This window comes from Amaranthus tricolor, chromosome 6 (genome assembly GCF_026212465.1).
Source record: "Amaranthus tricolor cultivar Red isolate AtriRed21 chromosome 6, ASM2621246v1, whole genome shotgun sequence".
In the NCBI taxonomy this organism is placed as follows: Eukaryota; Viridiplantae; Streptophyta; class Magnoliopsida; order Caryophyllales; family Amaranthaceae; genus Amaranthus; species Amaranthus tricolor.
The window spans coordinates 20,573,775-20,594,016 of NC_080052.1; the positions used below are offsets into that span (position 1 = coordinate 20,573,775).

The 20,242-nt window shown below is 31.7% G+C and overlaps 1 protein-coding gene across 1 annotated transcript; it reads right to left on the reverse strand.

The window, feature by feature from the left end:
• Positions 1 to 14,192: 14,192 nt before the first annotated feature.
• On the reverse strand, positions 14,193 to 16,216 carry LOC130814684 (AAA-ATPase At5g57480-like). Its single transcript, XM_057680829.1, has one exon. It carries the CDS (start codon positions 16,132 to 16,134, stop codon positions 14,542 to 14,544), a length of 1,593 nt encoding a protein of 530 aa, XP_057536812.1. The 5' UTR covers positions 16,135 to 16,216; the 3' UTR covers positions 14,193 to 14,541.
• Positions 16,217 to 20,242: the final 4,026 nt, after the last annotated feature.

Sequence of the window (20,242 nt, forward strand, 5' to 3'; positions counted from 1 at the left end):
CAAGGAAAACAAGATTTTTCCCCCAAAGCAAAGGCAAGTGAGCTATTATTATGAGACACGTCTCTTGGTGAAATGACCTCAAAATAAAGAGCTTATACAAATGACCTCAGCTCAAGCAAAGGTAATTGTTGTAAATTGTGACTTATAAATAAATAATCAAACTTATAAATTAAATTTACATAAACTTAATAGGTTACAAAACATATGACAAGTTCAAACCTTTGCTTAACATACACCATATGAATTTCATCATTGGGAATCACCATATATCAAACATAGTAATAAGAAGATTTTGTATGTGACTTGATATAAATTCTGGGCGAGATGTTCTATCCTAAAATATTATTTCCTCCCTACTATGGTGCTAGGGAATATAAACCGAAAATATGTTATGAGATATAAAGAATTTTACTAAATTCCTAGCACAAGAAAATTAGAACGATGTAAGAGAAATTTAAATGGAAGAAGAAATGGAAATTAACAATTGAGGATTGCAAATTCTCTATATAAAGTGCTGAGAGGAGAAGAATTATATTCCATGTATATCTCATGTCCAAAATAACTTACATATGCCTTCTATATTTATAAAAGAGCATACAACCATTCATGAAGTAATATGTCACTTCATGAACCGCAACATCAATTCACGAATCAATGTCGATCATAAATCAATCCATCCCAATATATTTAGTTAATATAACCATATTAACCGTAGTTAGTTATAACATAACTAACAAAATCGAATAAAACAAACATTGCAGAAACCAGCGCAAAAGTTGCAGGCCGCGACCTAAGCGATTTCTAAAATAGAAACTTGTCTTGAAATCTCGCGACCCGAAAAAATACTTTTGCAGAAACAACAATTTTGCGATATTGGGATATTTAACTTAATTAATAAATTAATTTATTTATTTGATTTAATTAATTATCATTTTCGATGACCATTATGCGCTCTAAATGACAACAATCCTCCCCCATTTAGACTGTATAATCCTTTTCCTCTTTTGTGATCCATAATCTCCAACCCATTTTATGCATCAATGCCAATGTCTGTTTAGATTGAATTGACACCTAGTACCACTCATCTTTACAATTGATCATATCTCCTAATGTCCGTCAAGATTGAATTAAGCAGATATATCCAACCAACTGAAGGAGTAGTACACATGAAATAATTCGTTAAACTCACACCTGTGACACCTTAAAGGCCATGTGTCCATATCTATTCATAAGTCCATTGAAATGATAAGTATGCCTCTTGATTTCGTTTAGGCGGCCAAACCTCGAACTTTTATAGGTAGCTTCTCCTGATTACCATATGCTTTCGTGAATAAAGCACTCAATCTAAAGATCTTCAAAACTCTAGAAACTGGAGACTTTGAGGGACTACTCTACTACCTCATTTCTCAACATCACGAATAAAGCAACTAAGGATCACTTAAGTGTTGCTTCCGAACATCTGATGAGCCATCAATCCACATTGAATTCAAGACTAGATGTTTCTTCTAGCGTCGAATTGGGTTTCACTCATGGTGTTGAAGAATGGGCATGTACCAATTTCATTAAACAATGAAATTCATAGACTTAGTAGATACTTTGTCTAACTTTGAACTTTGTTCACATAGTCAAGAATTGTGATCCCTTCTTCGATAAGCCCTAATTTTCGGCTTTGCCTCAATTAGATGTCATACCATTATCGAAGTTACACTAGACTATCAATACTTCATACAAGCCACTTGTCAATCACACTATTGTTCTGTGCACAATTTTGGCTTAAACATCACAAAGATGAGTATATTTAAACTATAATGTTTACATATTTGTTTAAATCATGACAAATAACATTAATATCATAGTGGAACAAGTTAAAACTTTGTTTGTTCTTGGGTGATCGAAACTTGGTATACCTCCCCCACAAACATATATTTTGATCAACATAGACAATGACCAATTCACTAAAGATCAAACTCACCCTTGAGTACCTCTTCAAATTTGAAGAACTTCCACTATAAAATTAACTAAATCCATGGTATAACATAAACATTTTGGACTATTCAAATAATTTCCCTATAAAGGAACTTTAAGTTGTAAGTAAAACTTTACTTGACAACTATAAAACAATTTGAATGATGTATAAGTCAAAATTACATTCAATTTATATAACCATTTCAAATATTTAGGAAATAACTTCAACTGGAAGACATAAGGGTAATTTTAGACTTTACCTTAAGTATAATAAAATACTTATTTCTTAGTCCTTAAAATTTTAAGTTAAAATTCATTTAACATTTACCTTCCCCATTCCCTTCATAGAAGGAATATGACATATTACTTTGTCAACTTTACTTATACAATTCCAAAATAAATATATCATAATTTATAAAATAAACATGATACAACATACCATATCAAAATACAAACAATTATTTAACCATTGTATTTTTTGTAAACTTATTGAAATAAATTCAATAATCAATTATCATATTAAGTATAATACCACTTAATACATCTTTAACTTTATTACATGTTCATCAATCTTCATATAATAAGAAAATCTATCTATAACATATTGTTATACTTACTTGGAGATCAGATTAAGTTACTAAAATTCAAACATTATTCCCATGATGAACACATCATTACTTACATCCTTTTTAAAAAGCTTAAACTTATGATACTTAAGTATCAAAAATAAATAATCATGGGTAAACCTTCATATTAGTAATATGAGTACAATATTAAGAACCTTTAACAAAATCAAACTTCGTTAAAAACTTTTTCCTTAATAAAACAAACTTATAATTTTTCTCTTTTAGAATACATGCTTTATCAAAAGATTAGCAAATCAATCCAAAAAAAAAATCAAAATGTCGTAATCATTTGTACAAACTTGTAGGTATTTAAACCTATCTATCATTGAAAATAACTTTCCAAATAAATATTGCATTACTTGATATTATAATCAAATATCATTGATATTTAATATCCCTTGTTCTAATAATTAGAACTCATAGTAGATGTTATAAATAACATAATCTATATAGATACATCCTTATTTTGAACTTTGAGATAATTCAAAATAAATTTCCTTTGTACCAAAATAATTAGGACTTTTCTATAAAATCAAACACTTTAAACCTAGTAAAACATTTAATATCAACTTTAATTTAAATAGTTAAATTCTTCCTTATAATTGTCACACTAAATTTATTTGGCATTTATCCGACAATATAAAATACCTTAACATACCCAATAACCGGAATAATCTTATTTAGTATTTTTATTCAAAATAAAAATTAGTATCAAACTTTATACATATACTCATGCAAATAATGCATATCTTGAAAATCATAACAATAACATATTATGGATGTTTAATAACCATAATGAAATTATAAAGTGAAAACTTATACTCTAGATCAAGAGTATCATATGAATTTCAATTAATACATTAATCAATGTAGTAATAAAAGAATTTATATCTTGGTTTACTTAGCAAATCAACATTATACCATATAAGATTAAACCATCACATATATCAAAATAAAACTTGACAAATTTGTCGTTATCATTTATTTGATATATAAAATTACTTATAAAAATATTTAACTCATTTTACTTATTAACATTATGGAACTTAACTTCCATAACAAAAAACTTTAATAAATAAAATTCCGAGTTTAAAATAGTGTTGACAACTTTCAATTTAAAAATATTATTAGATTTTGAAATTCTTGTTAACATCACCTTTACATCAAAACTTACTTTTAATGAATCTTTGATGATACACCTTTAAATTTATTCATGTCATAAACTTTGTACCCTTTCACATATAAACACATTTATATAAACTTGGATTAAATAAACATATGAAAAAAATAATATTACCCATATAAATTTATATGTTCAAATATAAACAACATTGGTAATAAACCAACAAAGAATATATCATAAAGACTAACTATGCACAATTTCATAGAAATAATTCTACACATGAAACAAAAAAATGCAACACAAACTTTTGTTAAGAACAACATAGCAATACTATATTTTTTACTTCAATTATCTTTATTCTTAACTAACACATAATGCGTAACTTGCATAACAAACTTCATCTTGTCATACTAAATATTCAAATACCAAAATATATAACATATTACCAGTAATGAACTATTAATGCAATTATAATCAATTTGATAATAACACATTATCTTTCTATAATAAAATAAAACATGATACAAAATAATACAAGATAAACATGTGATCAAAACAACGACAAAATTTTACCATCTTATCATGCATTAAATAATACTTGTAAACACAAAAGTTGGCAAACTTTATCCATCTTTAATGATAATTTTATCATCATAAATCATGGTAAGTTACTTATACATCCAACCATCAAATTTCTTTGATAAATAAAATGGAGTACCATCATTTACACCAAATGATAAACATGACCAAATAACCATGATCACTTACTTTACCAATTTCCATGGATATAAAAACTTAAACATATAACATATTATACTTCTCTATTATCATAAAATAATAAACATATGAAATTAACATTGAGAACTTAATAAATTTTACTTAATGTAAATAGTAGTAAAGATCTTACTTGACTTGTAGATTTTATCAACACTTACATACTTGAGAAATATCATCTCTACCATGTAACTTTGTCCATCTTTCTTACATAACTTGAAAAAACTAGAAACAATGCTACCCTCCATGAACCAACGCATCCTTTCATGAACCAACGTGTCTGTTTATCAAACCAGCACATTATTTTATCAAACCGATGCACCCTTTCAAAATATCTACGATTATCTTTGCCATACTTACTTTAGAAAGATGATGTTTTAGATTGTTGTAATTTTTGACTTTAAATAAATAATCAAACTGATAAAATAAAGTTACATAAACTAAGTAGGTTACAAAACATATGACAAGTTCAAATCTTTGCTTAATATACACCAAATGTGAACTTCATCATCGGGAATCACCATATATAGATTATAGTAACAAGAAGATTTTGTATGTGACTTGATATAAATTCTAGGTAAGATGCTATATCCTAAAACATCATTTCCTCCCTATTGCGGTGCTAGGGAATATAAACCGGAAATATATTATGAGATACAAAGAATTTCACTAAATTCCTTGCACAAGGAAATTAGAACGATGTAAGAGAAACTTAAATGGAAGAAAAAACAAAAATTTACAATCGATGATTGCAAGTTCTCTATGTAAAGTGCTAGAGAGGAAAAGAATTCAGAAAATATGCATGAATATTCCATGTATATCTCATGTCCGAAATAACTTACACATGTCTTCTATATTTATAGAAGAGCATACAACCATTCATGAAATAATACGTCACTTCATGAACCGCAACATCGATTCACCAATTAATGTCGATCATAAATCAATTCATCCCAATATATTTAGTTAATATAACCATATTAACCGTAGGTAGTTATAGTATAACTAACAAAACCGAATAAAACGAACATTGCAAAAACCAGCGCGAAAGTCGCGGGCTACGACCTGAGCAATTTTCAAAACAGAAACTTGTCTTGAAATCTCGCGATCCGCAAAAATACTTTTGCTCAAAACAACAATTTAGCAATATTGGGATATTTAACTTAATTAAAAAATTAATTAATTTATTTGATTTAATTAATTATCATTTTCGATGAGCATTATACGTTCCAATGACAATAGTATTTGAGCTAAATTTTTTATGATTACTAGTTGAGATAAGCTCTCAAGAATATTCTTGAGTTTATGAGGTTTATAATGATAATGATAGATAATAATATGGTAATGACACTACTTTGTTCAAGCTCACAAAGCTAAAAATACACAAATAATAAAAAAAATAGCCACAAGATTTTTATCAAGAACATAAAAGATTAAGCTTAACATCCGATGAAACACCTTGGTTAAAGATTAGAGTTTAGGTTAGGTTAAAGATTAAGTTTGATTTGTCATTGTTGGAGATTGAAAGTTAGAAAAAAAAAATAGAGGTGAAAAGGTTAAAAGATAGGTTAAAGGTTAATTAGGTTAAAAGTAATTTGGAAAAGTTAAAAGGCATTTTAAACTTTAGTAGATCATCTTCATCGGAATCCGGTGAAATATATTTTTTGATTTATAATGATTATAACTCATAAATATTTAGTTTTAGGGTTATAATTTATGAATGACTTATACTTCACAAGTTTTATTTATAAATGATTCTTAAAGATATAGGAAAAATTCATAATACTTGGCCATTTATTCTCCTCAAATTCTGAAGAAAAGGAAATTATATAGGCAAGTGATCTAAGCTTTTAGTGAATCTTGAAGTATGCTTTTAAATAAATATATGTAACCTATACGAATTTGACATTTTCAGCCAGTAAAAAAGTTTAAAACATTCTAAAGTGGACAACAATTAAAAGGAAATTATGTATTATATATTATCAAAATACCTGAAAATTTCAGAAATTTTATTCTTGAGGCACCAATGGCTTTTTAAAACTATGGGAGCTCTAAGGAATACCCCACTTTCCAGTGAACTTTTCCACTTCCAAGTTGACACTTCTGAATTCAATTTAAGAGTTGACAAACAAGTAAACAACACGGCCATTACTAAGACTATGTTTTAATCAACTAATAAAGTAAAAATAAATATAAACTAAGATTAATCCATAAATAGTGTAAGTAAATTTTAATATTTATAGTGCCGTAGATGGAGCTGAAAGTATACATTGTGAGGAGGTATTTTTAAAATATATGACTTGATGGGAAACAATTATATATGCTTCGATTATGGATACTCACATATTGCTTATTAGGGATGGTAATAGGGTCGGATAAAAGTTAAGCTATTTTATTTAGTCTGCTTTCACTCGAAGTCAGATTATTCATACTCCACATTTGCCCCAACCCAGACTCTCAAATTCTCCTACCTCCATCAAATTATTATCAAGCTTTATTTATAGTGAAATTATGCTAATAATTTAAAGGCATACAAATTTGATAGAGTAGTCTCTTAATTAAAACTTAGCAAAGATAAAAAAAAATGTCCTTTACATTCAACTCCAAAAGCATAAGTAATCCTACACTTAAAATTATATAAAATAGTCTTTCAATTACATCTTCACAAAGAAATGACTTAAGTTCATAAACAAACATTATAAATACATAAATTATCAAAGGTCTTTAATTTTTCAGCAGTCTCTTCACAAAGAAGATCGAAACAAAAAGACAAGCATTCAAAATTTTCTTTGGATCTAAAATTGAAGCCACCGAGAACATGTCATTAACCACTTCCCAATACTTATCAAACTTTATAATCATTGCTTTAGCCAGGGACTCAATCAATGTGTTTTTTACAACACAACATCTTCTTAAGTTAAGTCTTATTTCACAAAATTTTTTTAGAGTAAAGATTGACAGTGATAATAAAATATTTTTTCGAGCGAAAGTCTCAATTATCTTTTTAAACAATGTCAATCTATTACAAATATCACTTGTCATTTTCCTCCCTTCTTTACTAGGTAATTTAAACTTTTCATTTTCACGTTTACCAACATTAGAATTCAACCAAGTAAATGCATCTTTATATAAAAAATCAACTCGTAACATATCATATTTCATCTAGTCTTACAATCTATTTCTAATTTTTTAGTATCAAGTCGATAATAGTCTAGTTTCTTTAATTTAGAGTATTCACCATCACTAATAACTATAAATGTAGATAATCTGATATTCCGATAATCCAATAGTATATTTTAGTCTGAAGTATTCATTATCTCTGATAATTAAAAGTATATAGTATTCTATAATATATAGTTTAGATTAATTCCATTATCTTAATTCAATTGTGTTTGAGACTTTAAGTATTATGTTGTGAAGCATTAATAATATATTGATATTAAAATTTGAATTATGAAGCATTAATAATATATTGATATTAAAATTTAAATTCATAATTTGTAATATCTTAAAAATCATTTGAATGAAGATGTACGTGTCAATAATTTGTATACATTAAAACTATTTTTGTTGACTAGATCTTGATTTTACTTTAACCAATATTATATTTGTGAAAATAAATATAAAAGTTTTAAAAATTTGACTTAGTTTGAAACAGAAATTAAGCTTACACTATTTAAAAAAAGTTAAAGTTGACCCTAAAAAAACAAAAAAATTAATTTGGAGTCGAATGTCGGATCGAGTCGAGTCAAAGTCTGATATCAGTGTTTTGTTGCGGTCTATCTATGCTCCAACTCTGACTCAGACTCAGACTCAAACTCCGATAATCATGTAATCGGACTTAGAGTTGAATTTTCTTTTTTGACGAATTCGGATATTGAATTAAGTTCCAAGTCGCACCAAAACCAAATTTGGACTCCACTCATGGAGCTTTATTACTCAATGTTATGATATTAGCAAAGTAAACAGCAGTTAGCAGACTTCCTACATAAAAGGCCCCAACTCTATACTTTTGACATATTTTATACTCCATCAAAGACATTGTTGTTGTTAAAATGCTTAAACTAATATTTTTGATATACTTACAAGTTTAGTAACTTAAAATATGCGTTTGTGGATTTGTTTTATAATTTTTTAACATTCAGGTTTAGATTCAGTTTCTTTTTTTTTTTTAATAATAAAAAAAAACTCAAATTTAAGAAAATTTATAGTGAGATTAAGAGTATTAATTATAAGAAGTGCAATAAAAGATATACACAAGCAATTCCAAAATATTTATTTTTATTATTTTTTGGATTATAAGCTGAGAAAAATAAAAAAAATTAGTAAAAATCGAAATTACAATTTTATCTAAAAAGTGATATTAATTCCAATTAAAACAAAAATTGATTCTCATACAAAACTAGACAATGAGTAAGATGTGATAGTCTTTGAAATATTTTGTATAAATTTTGTATTAGTTAAATATAGTAGGAGATAACTAATTTATAGCCTTCCCATTAATAGCCTAGATTATAGCCTAAATTAATGGAGATTATTAATTGTATATATATGGTAGATGATGTAATAAGAAGGATACGGAAGAATAATCTTACATGGTATCAGTGTTCTAGTTTTCACGCTTTCGCATTCTTCTTCCCTTCTTTTTCTACTGCTACTGATTTGTCCCGCTCCTTTCCGTCAACATGGGCGAATCAAAATCATCTCACTCCTTCCACCCGGCTCTTGCTGTTTCTAACATCAAGACCCATGTTCCAATCACCCTTGAAATGGAGAATATTCAATATGCGAATTGGGCTGAATTGTTCAAGGTCCATTGTAGGTCTCATAGAGTTCTTCATCATATTATCCCACAAAAAAACCCGGATGGGACAACGAAAGATCCGGTACCTCTCAATGATGATGAACAAGATATGTGGGACACCCTTGATGCGGCTGTAGTTCAGTGGATTTATTCCACAATCTCCACAGACCTGCTCAACATCGTCATTGAAGCTGATGTTTCAGCAATGACCTTATGGAACCGCCTTCGTGATTTGTTTCAAGACAATGAAAATTCCCGTGCCGTTGCTTTGGATCATGAATTTAACAATACATATTTGAAGGATTTTCAATCGGTCTCCGCATATTGTCAACATCTCAAAACCCTTGCTGATCAACTCAAAAATGTGGGAGCCCCAGTGTCCAACAATCGTCTGGTATTACATATGGTAGCAGGTCTCACTCCAGCATACCACGGGGTCGCTTCTGTCATTCGTCACAAGAAGGTTTTACCCCCGTTTTATGAGGTCCGATCCATGTTGACATTGGAAGAGGCTAGCATGAAGGAAGTCACGGCTGGTGGTGATGAGGCGATGGTAGTGGCTGCTAAGGACACCGATGACTCCTCGGATCATGCTCCTCCACGTCCAGGCCGTGGGAACTTTCACAAGACCCGCAACAACAGAAATCACTACCCAAAACACACCAGCAGTGGCGGCGGTTTGGTTGCCGGCAGGGGCCCCAGATCTGGTGGACATGGCAGCACTGGTAGTGGTGGCTCAAGGGGTGGTCACCATGGCGGAAATGGATTCGGAGGGTCCTCTCAACAGTGGCAGCAATGGTGGTCTTTGATGCAACGATTTCCTTGGGCCATGCCTCCTTGCCCATACCCAACTCAAGCTTGGGGCAGAAACATTGGGCCAGGACATTCTGGTATTTTGGGCCCAAGACCTCAGCAACAAGAGGCCCATGCAGCAGCTTCACAATGGGTTCCAACTGATATTGAGTCCGCCATGCACACCATGACTCTTTCTCCACCCAATTCAAACTGGTATATGGACACCAGGGCGACGTCTCATATGACGTCCACACGAGGTAATCTCTCGTCTTATTTTAATATGAGCAAAACTAATGGTATTACTGTTGGTAGTGGTCAATCAATTCCAATTCGTGGTTATGGTCATACTTACTTATCTTCTCCCAACCCGCCTTTATCTTTACACAATGTCTTACATGCTCCAAATCTCATCAAAAATTTAGTGTCCGTCAGGAAATTTACTACCGATAATAATGTGTCTGTGGTTTTTGATCCGTTTGGGTTTTTTGTGCTTGATTTACAGACAGAGAAGCGGCTAATGAGATGTGATAGTACCAGTGACCTCTACCCCATTAATTCCACCAGTCAAAATCAAGTTTCCTCTCAGATTGCTTGTCTAGCATCGACTCTTTGGCATGATCGTTTGGGTCACCCGGGAGCCTCTATTTTAGATACTCTTAGGCGTAATAAATTGATTGAATGTACTAGTCCATTAAAGTCTTATACATGTCAATCTTGTGTTCTTGGGAAGCATGTTAAGTTGTCTTTTATTTCATCTACTTCTATTACTTTTATGCCTTTTGATATTATTCATAGTGATCTTTGGACCTCTCCTATTTTGAGTTCATCGGGACACCGATATTATGTGATTTTTATGGATGATTATTCAAAATATCTGTGGACTTTTCCCATTGGTAATAAATCAGAAGTGTTTTCCATCTTCTCAACACTAAAAGCTCATATTCGTACCCAATTTGAACGTGATATTAAATCCATACAATGTGATAATGGGAGGGAGTTTGATAATAATTCCTTTAGGTTATTTTGTGAGTCTAACAGCATTTCATTTCGACTATCATGTCCTCATACTTCATCACAAAATGGAAAAGCCGTAAGGAAAATTAGATCAATTAATAATATCATGAGAACTCTTCTTATTCATGCCTCTATGCCCCCATCATTTTGGCATCATGCTCTACATATGGCAACATATCTTCTAAATATTCTTCCAAGTAAATTATTAGCCAATGAGTCTCCTCTAAAAATCCTCTATCAACGAGACCCTTCATATTCTCACATTTGAATTTTCGGTTGCTTGTGTTATCCCCTTTATCCGTCTACTACAATACACAAATTACAAGCCCGGTCTACTCCGTGTGTTTTTTTGGGGTTTCCACCTAATCATCGTGGCTATAAGTGCTTTGATTTGTCTAGAAATAAAATAATTATATGTCGACATGTTCAATTTGATGAACACGTTTTCCCTTTTGCTAAAATACATGCACCACGACAATATGATTATGATTTCTTGAGTGAAGGTATGTTGCCATATGTGATTCACCACACCCACAAACAAAACTGCCAGCCCAGTCCAAATCAAGAAATGCTTCCAACCCTTGCAGCCCAATCGCCTACGGCCGAATCTCCCAATATTCCTTCACCGAACTCTCCCTCCTCTACCCCCCCTACACCAACTGCTCGTCCGGCTCAACAACCAACTGGCCCACATACTCATAATACACATACTCATTAAGATCAAACATCCCAGCCCATTCCCGTTCAGGTTCACCGACCCATAACCCGAAGTCAACATGGTATTTATAAGCCCAATCCTAAGTACAGCCTCGATCAAGCTCATAATACCACGGTTACGAGATCACCTATCCCAAGTAACCCTTTGGATGCCCTTCGTGACCCGAATTGGAAATTGGCTATGACAGATGAGTTTAATGCTCTTATTAAAAATGAGACATGGGACTTAGTACCCCGTCCACCTGATGTTAATGTTATTCGTTCTATGTGGATTTTTATTCATAAAGAAAAGTCTGACGGTTCTTTTGAGAGGCATACAGCCCGCCTTGTAGGTAATGGTAAAACTCAGCAAGTTGGTATCGATTGTGGAGAAACATTTAGTCCGGTGGTCAAACCCGCAACAATCCGCACAGTTCTCAGTCTTGCTTTGTCGACAAATTGGAAAATTCATCAACTCGACGTCAAGAATGCCTTCTTACATGGGGACCTCAAGGAAACTGTCTATATGCATCAACCTATGGGTTTCCGTGACAAGGTGTATCCCGATTATGTCTGTTTACTGAAAAAGTCTTTGTACGGCCTTAAGCAAGCCCCTCGTGCATGGTACAAGAGATTTGCTGATTTTGTGTCTGATATTAGGTTCACTAACAGTAAATCAGATAATTCCTTGTTTGTTTATCGGAAAGGGTCTGATATGGCCTACTTATTGTTGTATGTTGATGACATTATTTTGACAGCTTCATCTGATGATCTCCGTAGATCTATTATGGCTCACCTTGGCTCTGAGTTTGCAATGAAAGATCTAGGCTCCTTAAATTATTTTCTAGGCATTCGTGTAACCAAACACAAAGGCGGCTTGTTTCTCTCACAGCGCAAATATGCCAAGGAAATTATTGAGCGTGCTAGTATGGGTTCGTGTAAACCAAGTTCGACTCCAGTAGACACTAAGTCGAAGGTCAGTGCTACAACGGGGTGTCAGTATGCGGATCCAACAAAGTATCGCAGCCTTGCTGGTGCCCTGCAATATCTCACCTTTACTAGGCCGGATATCTCATATGCCGTTCAACAGATTTGCCTGCATATGCATGACCCTAGAGATGAACATATGAATGCTCTCAAGCGTATCATACGGTATGTTCAAGGCACTCTCCATCTTGGCTTACACCTTTATCCTTCCTCGATTACCAATATTGTCTCTTATACTGATGTGGATTGGGGAGGATGTCCTGATACGAGACGATCCACATCCGGATACTGTGTTTATTTGGGTGACAATCTGATCTCATGGTCGTCCAAACGTCAGCATACTTTATCTCGATCCAGTGCTGAGGCCGAGTATAGAGAGGTGGCTAATGTTGTGTCGGAATCCTGTTGGATTCGAAATCTACTTCTAGAACTTCACTGTCCTGTTCAAAAAGCTACAATGGTTTATTGCGACAATATAAGTGCCATTTATCTTTCCGGGAATCCTGTTTAACACCAGCGCACTAAACACATTGAAATGGATATTCACTTTGTCAGAGAAAAAGTAGCACGAGGAGAAGTACGAGTACGACATGTGCCTTCACGTTATCAGATTGCCGATATTTTCACTAAAGGGTTACCTCTCATTTTATTTGCGGACTTTCGGAACAGTCTCAATGTTCGTGATCCTCCCGTTTCGACTGCGGGGGTGTGATAGTCTTTGAAATATTTTGTATAAATCTTGTATTAGTTAAATATAGTAGGAGATAACTAATTTATAACCTTCCCATTAATAGCCTAGATTATAGCCTAAATTAATAGAGATTATTAATTGTATATATATGGTAGATGATGTAATAAGAAGGATACGGAACAATAATCTTACAAGATGCATTACGATTTACCAAAGCAAACCCCACTTGAATGTTGCATATTGTAAAGTATGGCAATAAAATTAAATAAGCATAGTGTCACCTACCTAAAAAAAGTTTGTAAATGTATAGTTTATGTCAGCCAAATAGGTCTATTTTGGACTAAGGCACCACATGCAAACTAATTAAGTACATAATAATAACCAACTTTTTTTTTGGTTATCAATATCCATCCAGCTCGATGACAGATTATATTTTATTTCAACCATAATCATATCATAATTATATTCATATCATTATAAATAATAAATGTTAATAAAAGTACTAAAAAATACAAATGTTATTCTTTAAAATCATTAACACATGAAGAAACTTTAGTTGATGATTTTTGATATATATATATCATTTATAGCTAAAAATTAAAAAAAAAATAAAATAAATGTAATAGGGGTATATATACGATCAATCAGAAGATTTAAATAAGATTTTATTTGAGTATATTTTTTCTTACACAATTATTGTAATATATATATAATAAATTTAAAAGATAAATAATATTCATAGCATGTGTTTCAAAACGGTCAGAAATAAACTATTACTAATACTACTCTTAGTATCAATTTTTAAGTAAAACAAAATATGTTAAAAGGATATGATGATGATTAATGAACATCTTACCAACTCCAATAGATGAAGATTGGAGATGGACTAACCTATACTTTCAACACCTTTGTTCCCAAATTCTCTTTTCCAATCTTCTCATCCCTCAGTTTATTTTTTCTTTTTTCTTAAATCTTACAAAAATAATTGAAGAAAAAGTTAAGAGAACCAATAAATTAAACATTGTACTAATATCATTTTATTATTATTTTTTTATCTATTTGAAAACTAATCAAACTTTTTATTTTCATCATCATGAGTTTCAATTGAACAAAAACTATTAACCAACACCACCTTACCCTCTTTATCCTTCTTCTCATTTTCATCATCACCATTAACATTAACATTAACAACTCCATTGCTATCCATCATCTCAAGCTCTCTCTTCTCTTCTTCTTCCTCATTTTCAAATCTCGAATCCAACCTTTTTACAATTTTAACCTCCACCCTCCTCTTCAACTCATCTAAAAGCTCCATCACAGCTTTCTTCCCCTCCCTCCTATGCCTAATCAAAACCTCACTCACATCAGCCGGAGTCATCCTCGCAATGTCCACCACCCTCTCTAACTCTGACCCCGTCTCGACATCCACCTCTTCATCCACATCTAAACGCACATAGTTCTTCACCAAAATCTTCAACGCTTCAAAACAACAATAACTCAACTCAATGTGCATATCCATCCTTCCACTCCTAAGCAATGCCGGATCAAGCTTCTCCACATGATTGGTGGTAAACACGAATATCCTCTCGCTTCCACAACACGACCATAACCCATCTGTAAAATTCAGTAAACCCGATAGGGTTACCGAGCCCGGCCCGGTTGGCCCATCATCCCGGCTCGGATGAGAGTGGAGTAACTGGCGGTTTTTTGACCTATTCTTCGATTGTCGATCCGATAAGTCGATCGAACAGTCAATATCTTCGATAACGATGATTGATCTTGTGGTGGTCTTCATAAGAAGCTTCCTAAGCTCGGAATTGGACCCCACCTCAGTAATCTCAAGATCGTAGATATCATAATTAAGGTAATTAGCCATAGCAGCAATCATACTAGACTTCCCAGTTCCGGGCGGGCCGTAGAGCAAATACCCACGCTTCCAGGCCCGGCCCGTATCCCGATAAAAGGATTCACCGCTAGCGAACTCCTTAAGATCAGCCATGATTTCAGCCTTCCGCCTCAAGTCTAACGCCAGCGTGTCGAATGTAGAAGGGTGCTTAAACGGTACTGCTTCCCACGGATGACCGGGCCGGGCCGAGTCCATCGACCCGCCTCGGGAATTGGTATACAAGTACCTATCCTGATTCTGTCTTCGGATTTCCCCGGCCCGCTCCATGATGTGATCCAAATAAGGACCCAATACCATATCTTTGGACCCTTTGTTAACCCGGAGAGTAAACCCACGTTTTTCATCGGGTACGGGTCGCCATGAGAACGATTGGGCGGATCTTTGGGTTACAATATGTTCCCACTGAAATGAAACGCCGTTAAAAGAATCGAACAGAATATCATTATGGGCTAACCCGAAAGTAACGGCGGAGGAGTTAACGGAACGAGTTAAACTCAATCTCCCGGCGGAAGCAGATGCAGCGGCTGCGGTGGAACTCAGGTAGAGTTGAACGGCGTTATAAAGTTCGTTAGTATTAACGCCGTCAATCTCAGTGATGTCAAAGTAACAGTAACAAGAGAAGTAATTGGAAATTCGGTTGAAAAATTTGAGAAAAGTGTAGCGTAATGAAGGTGGGAAAATGGTTGATAGCAGACTTTGACAAAAAGCTAAAATACCCATTAACGATGCTAATGAAGTCCAAATTTCTCTCATGATTTTGTTTTTTTTTTTTTTTAAAATGAAAGTATAATTTTTTGAGAGATTTTGTAGGTTGTTTGTGTAAAATGGGGAGTATTTGAGAAATGAAGGTTATATATATATATATATATATATATATATATATATATATATATATATATATATATATATATATATATATATATATATATTTATATATATATATATATATATATATATATATATATATATATATATATATATATATATATATATATATATTGGAAAATGAGAAGTGTAAGAAGGACTCTACACCCTTGATTTCACTAAAATAAAAAAAATCTATGATCACGATTGAGCCAATAATTTATAATTGTAAAAGTAACTATGTTACACAAAAAGGTAACTATGAAATAATTTTTAAAATGTTCTTAATTTATAACGTAGTATTCTTTTTTATATATATAGTAACCAAATAAAATCAAACAAAAATCCTTCTCACCCTTCTCATTTTAAAATCCTTCTTATTTGATCATATATATATATATATATATATATATATATATATATATATATATATATATATATATATATATATATATATATATATATATATATATATATATATATATATATAAGTTGGGATTAAATATTTTGAAATTTGGCATCAAACATATTGAAATGGGGATTATAACATGATAAATTGGAATTATGATTGCGCAAATTGGTGCTTAATAAAATCTAAATTAGACCTACACATAAAATCCGAGCTTTAATCTCCCGTTTCCTCTCTCTGTCTAATTTTAGTCTCACTCTAGCTTGACAGTCACTCCTTATAATTGGAATTAGCTTGGTTTTCTTAGAAACGGTGTTACCTTCATCCGAAGCAACAGGTGCATGATGTGTTTTGCCCTCACATGAGCACACTAAATACCTCTCCGTAATTATATTATTACTTGATCTTTGTGTCCACTTTTTCACGCTAAACCTAGTGACTCTTGCATGTGATACGTACAATTGCTCAAGATCTTCTAATTTTTCAACAGTGACCCCTTTAAATTCCTGTATATATCCACATTTGCAAGGTCACTTATCTGTCGTCTTACTTGAAGTGGGTTAGCATAATCAATGTTCGTTGTAATATCGTCATCTCCGTTATGGTTGATGACTTGTAGTTGCTTGTCAAAATTACATCTTGTCACAAATATATATAAGCACCAAATGCCAACTTATAAAAATCTAATGCCAACTTGAAAATATCTAATGCCAATTTATATACCATATAATGCGAATTTGAAAACTATTTAATTCTAGTTTGAATACTATCTAATGCCAATTTGTAAAATATCTAATGCTAATTTAACTAGCTTATAATGCCAATTTCGAACTATCCTTACTACCAATTTAAAACTATGTAATTTGAAAACTATTTAATGCCAGTTTGAATACTATCTAATGCCAATTTTAACTTGCATATAATGCCAATTTAAAACTATTTATCCTAATTTAAAACTATCTAATGCCAATTTGAAGCTATTCTTAATGCTAGTTTAACTAGCATATAATGCCAATTTAAAACTATCTAATGCTAATTTAAAACTATCTAATGTCGATTTGAAGCTATCCTTAATGATAGTTTAACTAACATATAATGCCAATTTAAAACAATCCTTACCACCTTTTTAAAATTATCTAATGCCAATTTGAAACTATCCTTAATGCCAATTTAAAGAACATTTAATGCCAATTTAACACTATCCGATGCCAATTTAAAACTATCTAATGCCAATTTGAAAACTATTTAATGCCAATTTGAATACTATCTAATACCAATTTGAAAACTATCTAATGTCAATTCAAATAGCATCTAATGCCAATTTGAATACTATCTAATACCAATTTGAAACTATCTAGTGCCAATTTGAAACAATCTAACGTCAATTTGAAAACATCCTAATGCCAATTTAGGATAGCATCTAATGCCATTTTAAAACTATCTAATGTCAATTTGAAAACTTTTTAATGCTAATTCTGAATACTATCTAATGACAATTTGAAAACTACCTAGCGTTAATTTAGGATAGCATCTAATGCCAATTTAGAACTATTTAATGCCAGATTGTAAACTATCTAATGCCAAATTATAAAAAATCTTTGAATTCTTGCATGAACTATAATGAATAATATCTAATTCCAACTTGTAAGTACTAAATATCACCTTGAAATTTATTTGCGTCTATTATACAGTAACCAACTTGAATAATATGTTATCAGAAGCAAAACTAATTTTCGTGTTCACTAGTTTTACTTCCATCGCCATGCTCGAACTGAATATGCTTATCATTTAATGAAACTACAAAAACAGCATTTAGAATCATCAGATTTTTTTATTTGATTATAGTTTATTGAATTCCTGATGGAAAATAGAACCAAACTTACTTATACAGTCTCTAAAAGACGAATCTCGTTGAGTCTGTATCACGAAATCTTTGAATTCTTGCATGAACTCATCTATGTTGTTGAAGATGAAGAAAAACGAAATGGAGGGAGAATACCCATTTGAATATGGTATTTTTAGTTTTAATGTATGATAAATCAGAAAGGTTTTGATAATGATTACATTACCTCAGTTTCCAATGAGTTTTGTAATCATGGCCTTGGAATATGTAAGGTTACCTTAGGAAATGTTGGCTGCTTGAGGCTGCCTTTTTTTTTAATTTTAATTTTTGCTTTATATTAATTCCAATAATCTGATGGGCCTGGACTTAAGGGACCGTCTCTCATATAGACGGTCTCTCAAGAGAGTTACTGATGAAGTTATTATCTAGTTCTACTGAGTGTATCTTTAACTTTTTTTGGTCATAAATCTTTCTAAACTTGGGTGAGTTTGTGTGGCTACAAGTTCTCGCCCATAAAGTTGTAACTTATAAGTGCATATGAGTAATAGTGTTATGTGGAATTTGGATAATCCAACAATAATTAAAATATAGTATCTCGATTTGATCACACATGTTTTCGATTTTGGGTCGATTTCTGGTTCAAGGTTTTAAATTGACTTAAAATCGAATATTAAATCTATTTTGAATTTTACACAAATACAATTGTAAATATATTGTTAAAATCGGATTAAATCGAGTTTAATTATAGAATCGGATAAATTTCAGATCAAATTAACATCGACGTGCACAAAAATAAAAGGAGTGGATTAGATATGGCAATCTAACAAGGAGCAAACATATGATTACACTTTTAATAGTAGAATCCTTTTGGGTTTCCCCCACCAAGAAATATCGAGTTGGAAAGAAACGCCCACTTGGTTCGCGATCGAGCTGTAAGGCAGTGCGTCCCAAAATAATGAAAAAAATAGAATGCATGCAATATTATGCACTTGTTACTTGTCAATAAAGTTGTGCAGGTAAGATTTGGACATAACACAACACTTGAAAGCTGAACCAAAAGTACTCCAACCCTATTACATGCTACTTGCTTGATAGTGATCTCCGTAGGAGCATGTGAAACACCTTTGTCCACTTCCACTTTGCCTACCGTATCATATGTTATTGTGTCCGTATATACTTGCTATATTTATTGTTATATTTCACGTTTTACCAAGTCTAATGTTTTATTTTATATATTTATATATATTAAAATTATATTCATCTAAAAATTATAAAGAGTTAATATTATGAAATATTTAGTTAGACCATTTAAATAAGATTTTATATTTTTTCTTACACATTAGCTGCAATATAAAAAATAAGTTTGAACGATTAATAATGCCCATAGCTGAAATGTAACAAGTATTTCAGAACGAAGAAAGTATAAAAGATTTTCTATGAAATTGGTCTACGCTATTTTGATGTGCATTAATTTTAAAGGTGCAAAAATAAAATTTCCTCCGTTATTTTATTCGCACCCAAATGCAGTTTAGCACTATTCATCAATGTTACTTAATTTTTATATTGTCGTTAATCAATATGTTAGAACATAGTCATATGAAATTTTGTTAAAATCGTCTCAATGTTAATATTATTGATTTTTAGATTCTATAATTATTTAATATGTATAATTAGAGATAATAACGATTGAATTAGTGCATTGAGACGTATAAAAATGTCTTTGTTTGCAAGTAAAAAAAAAAAGG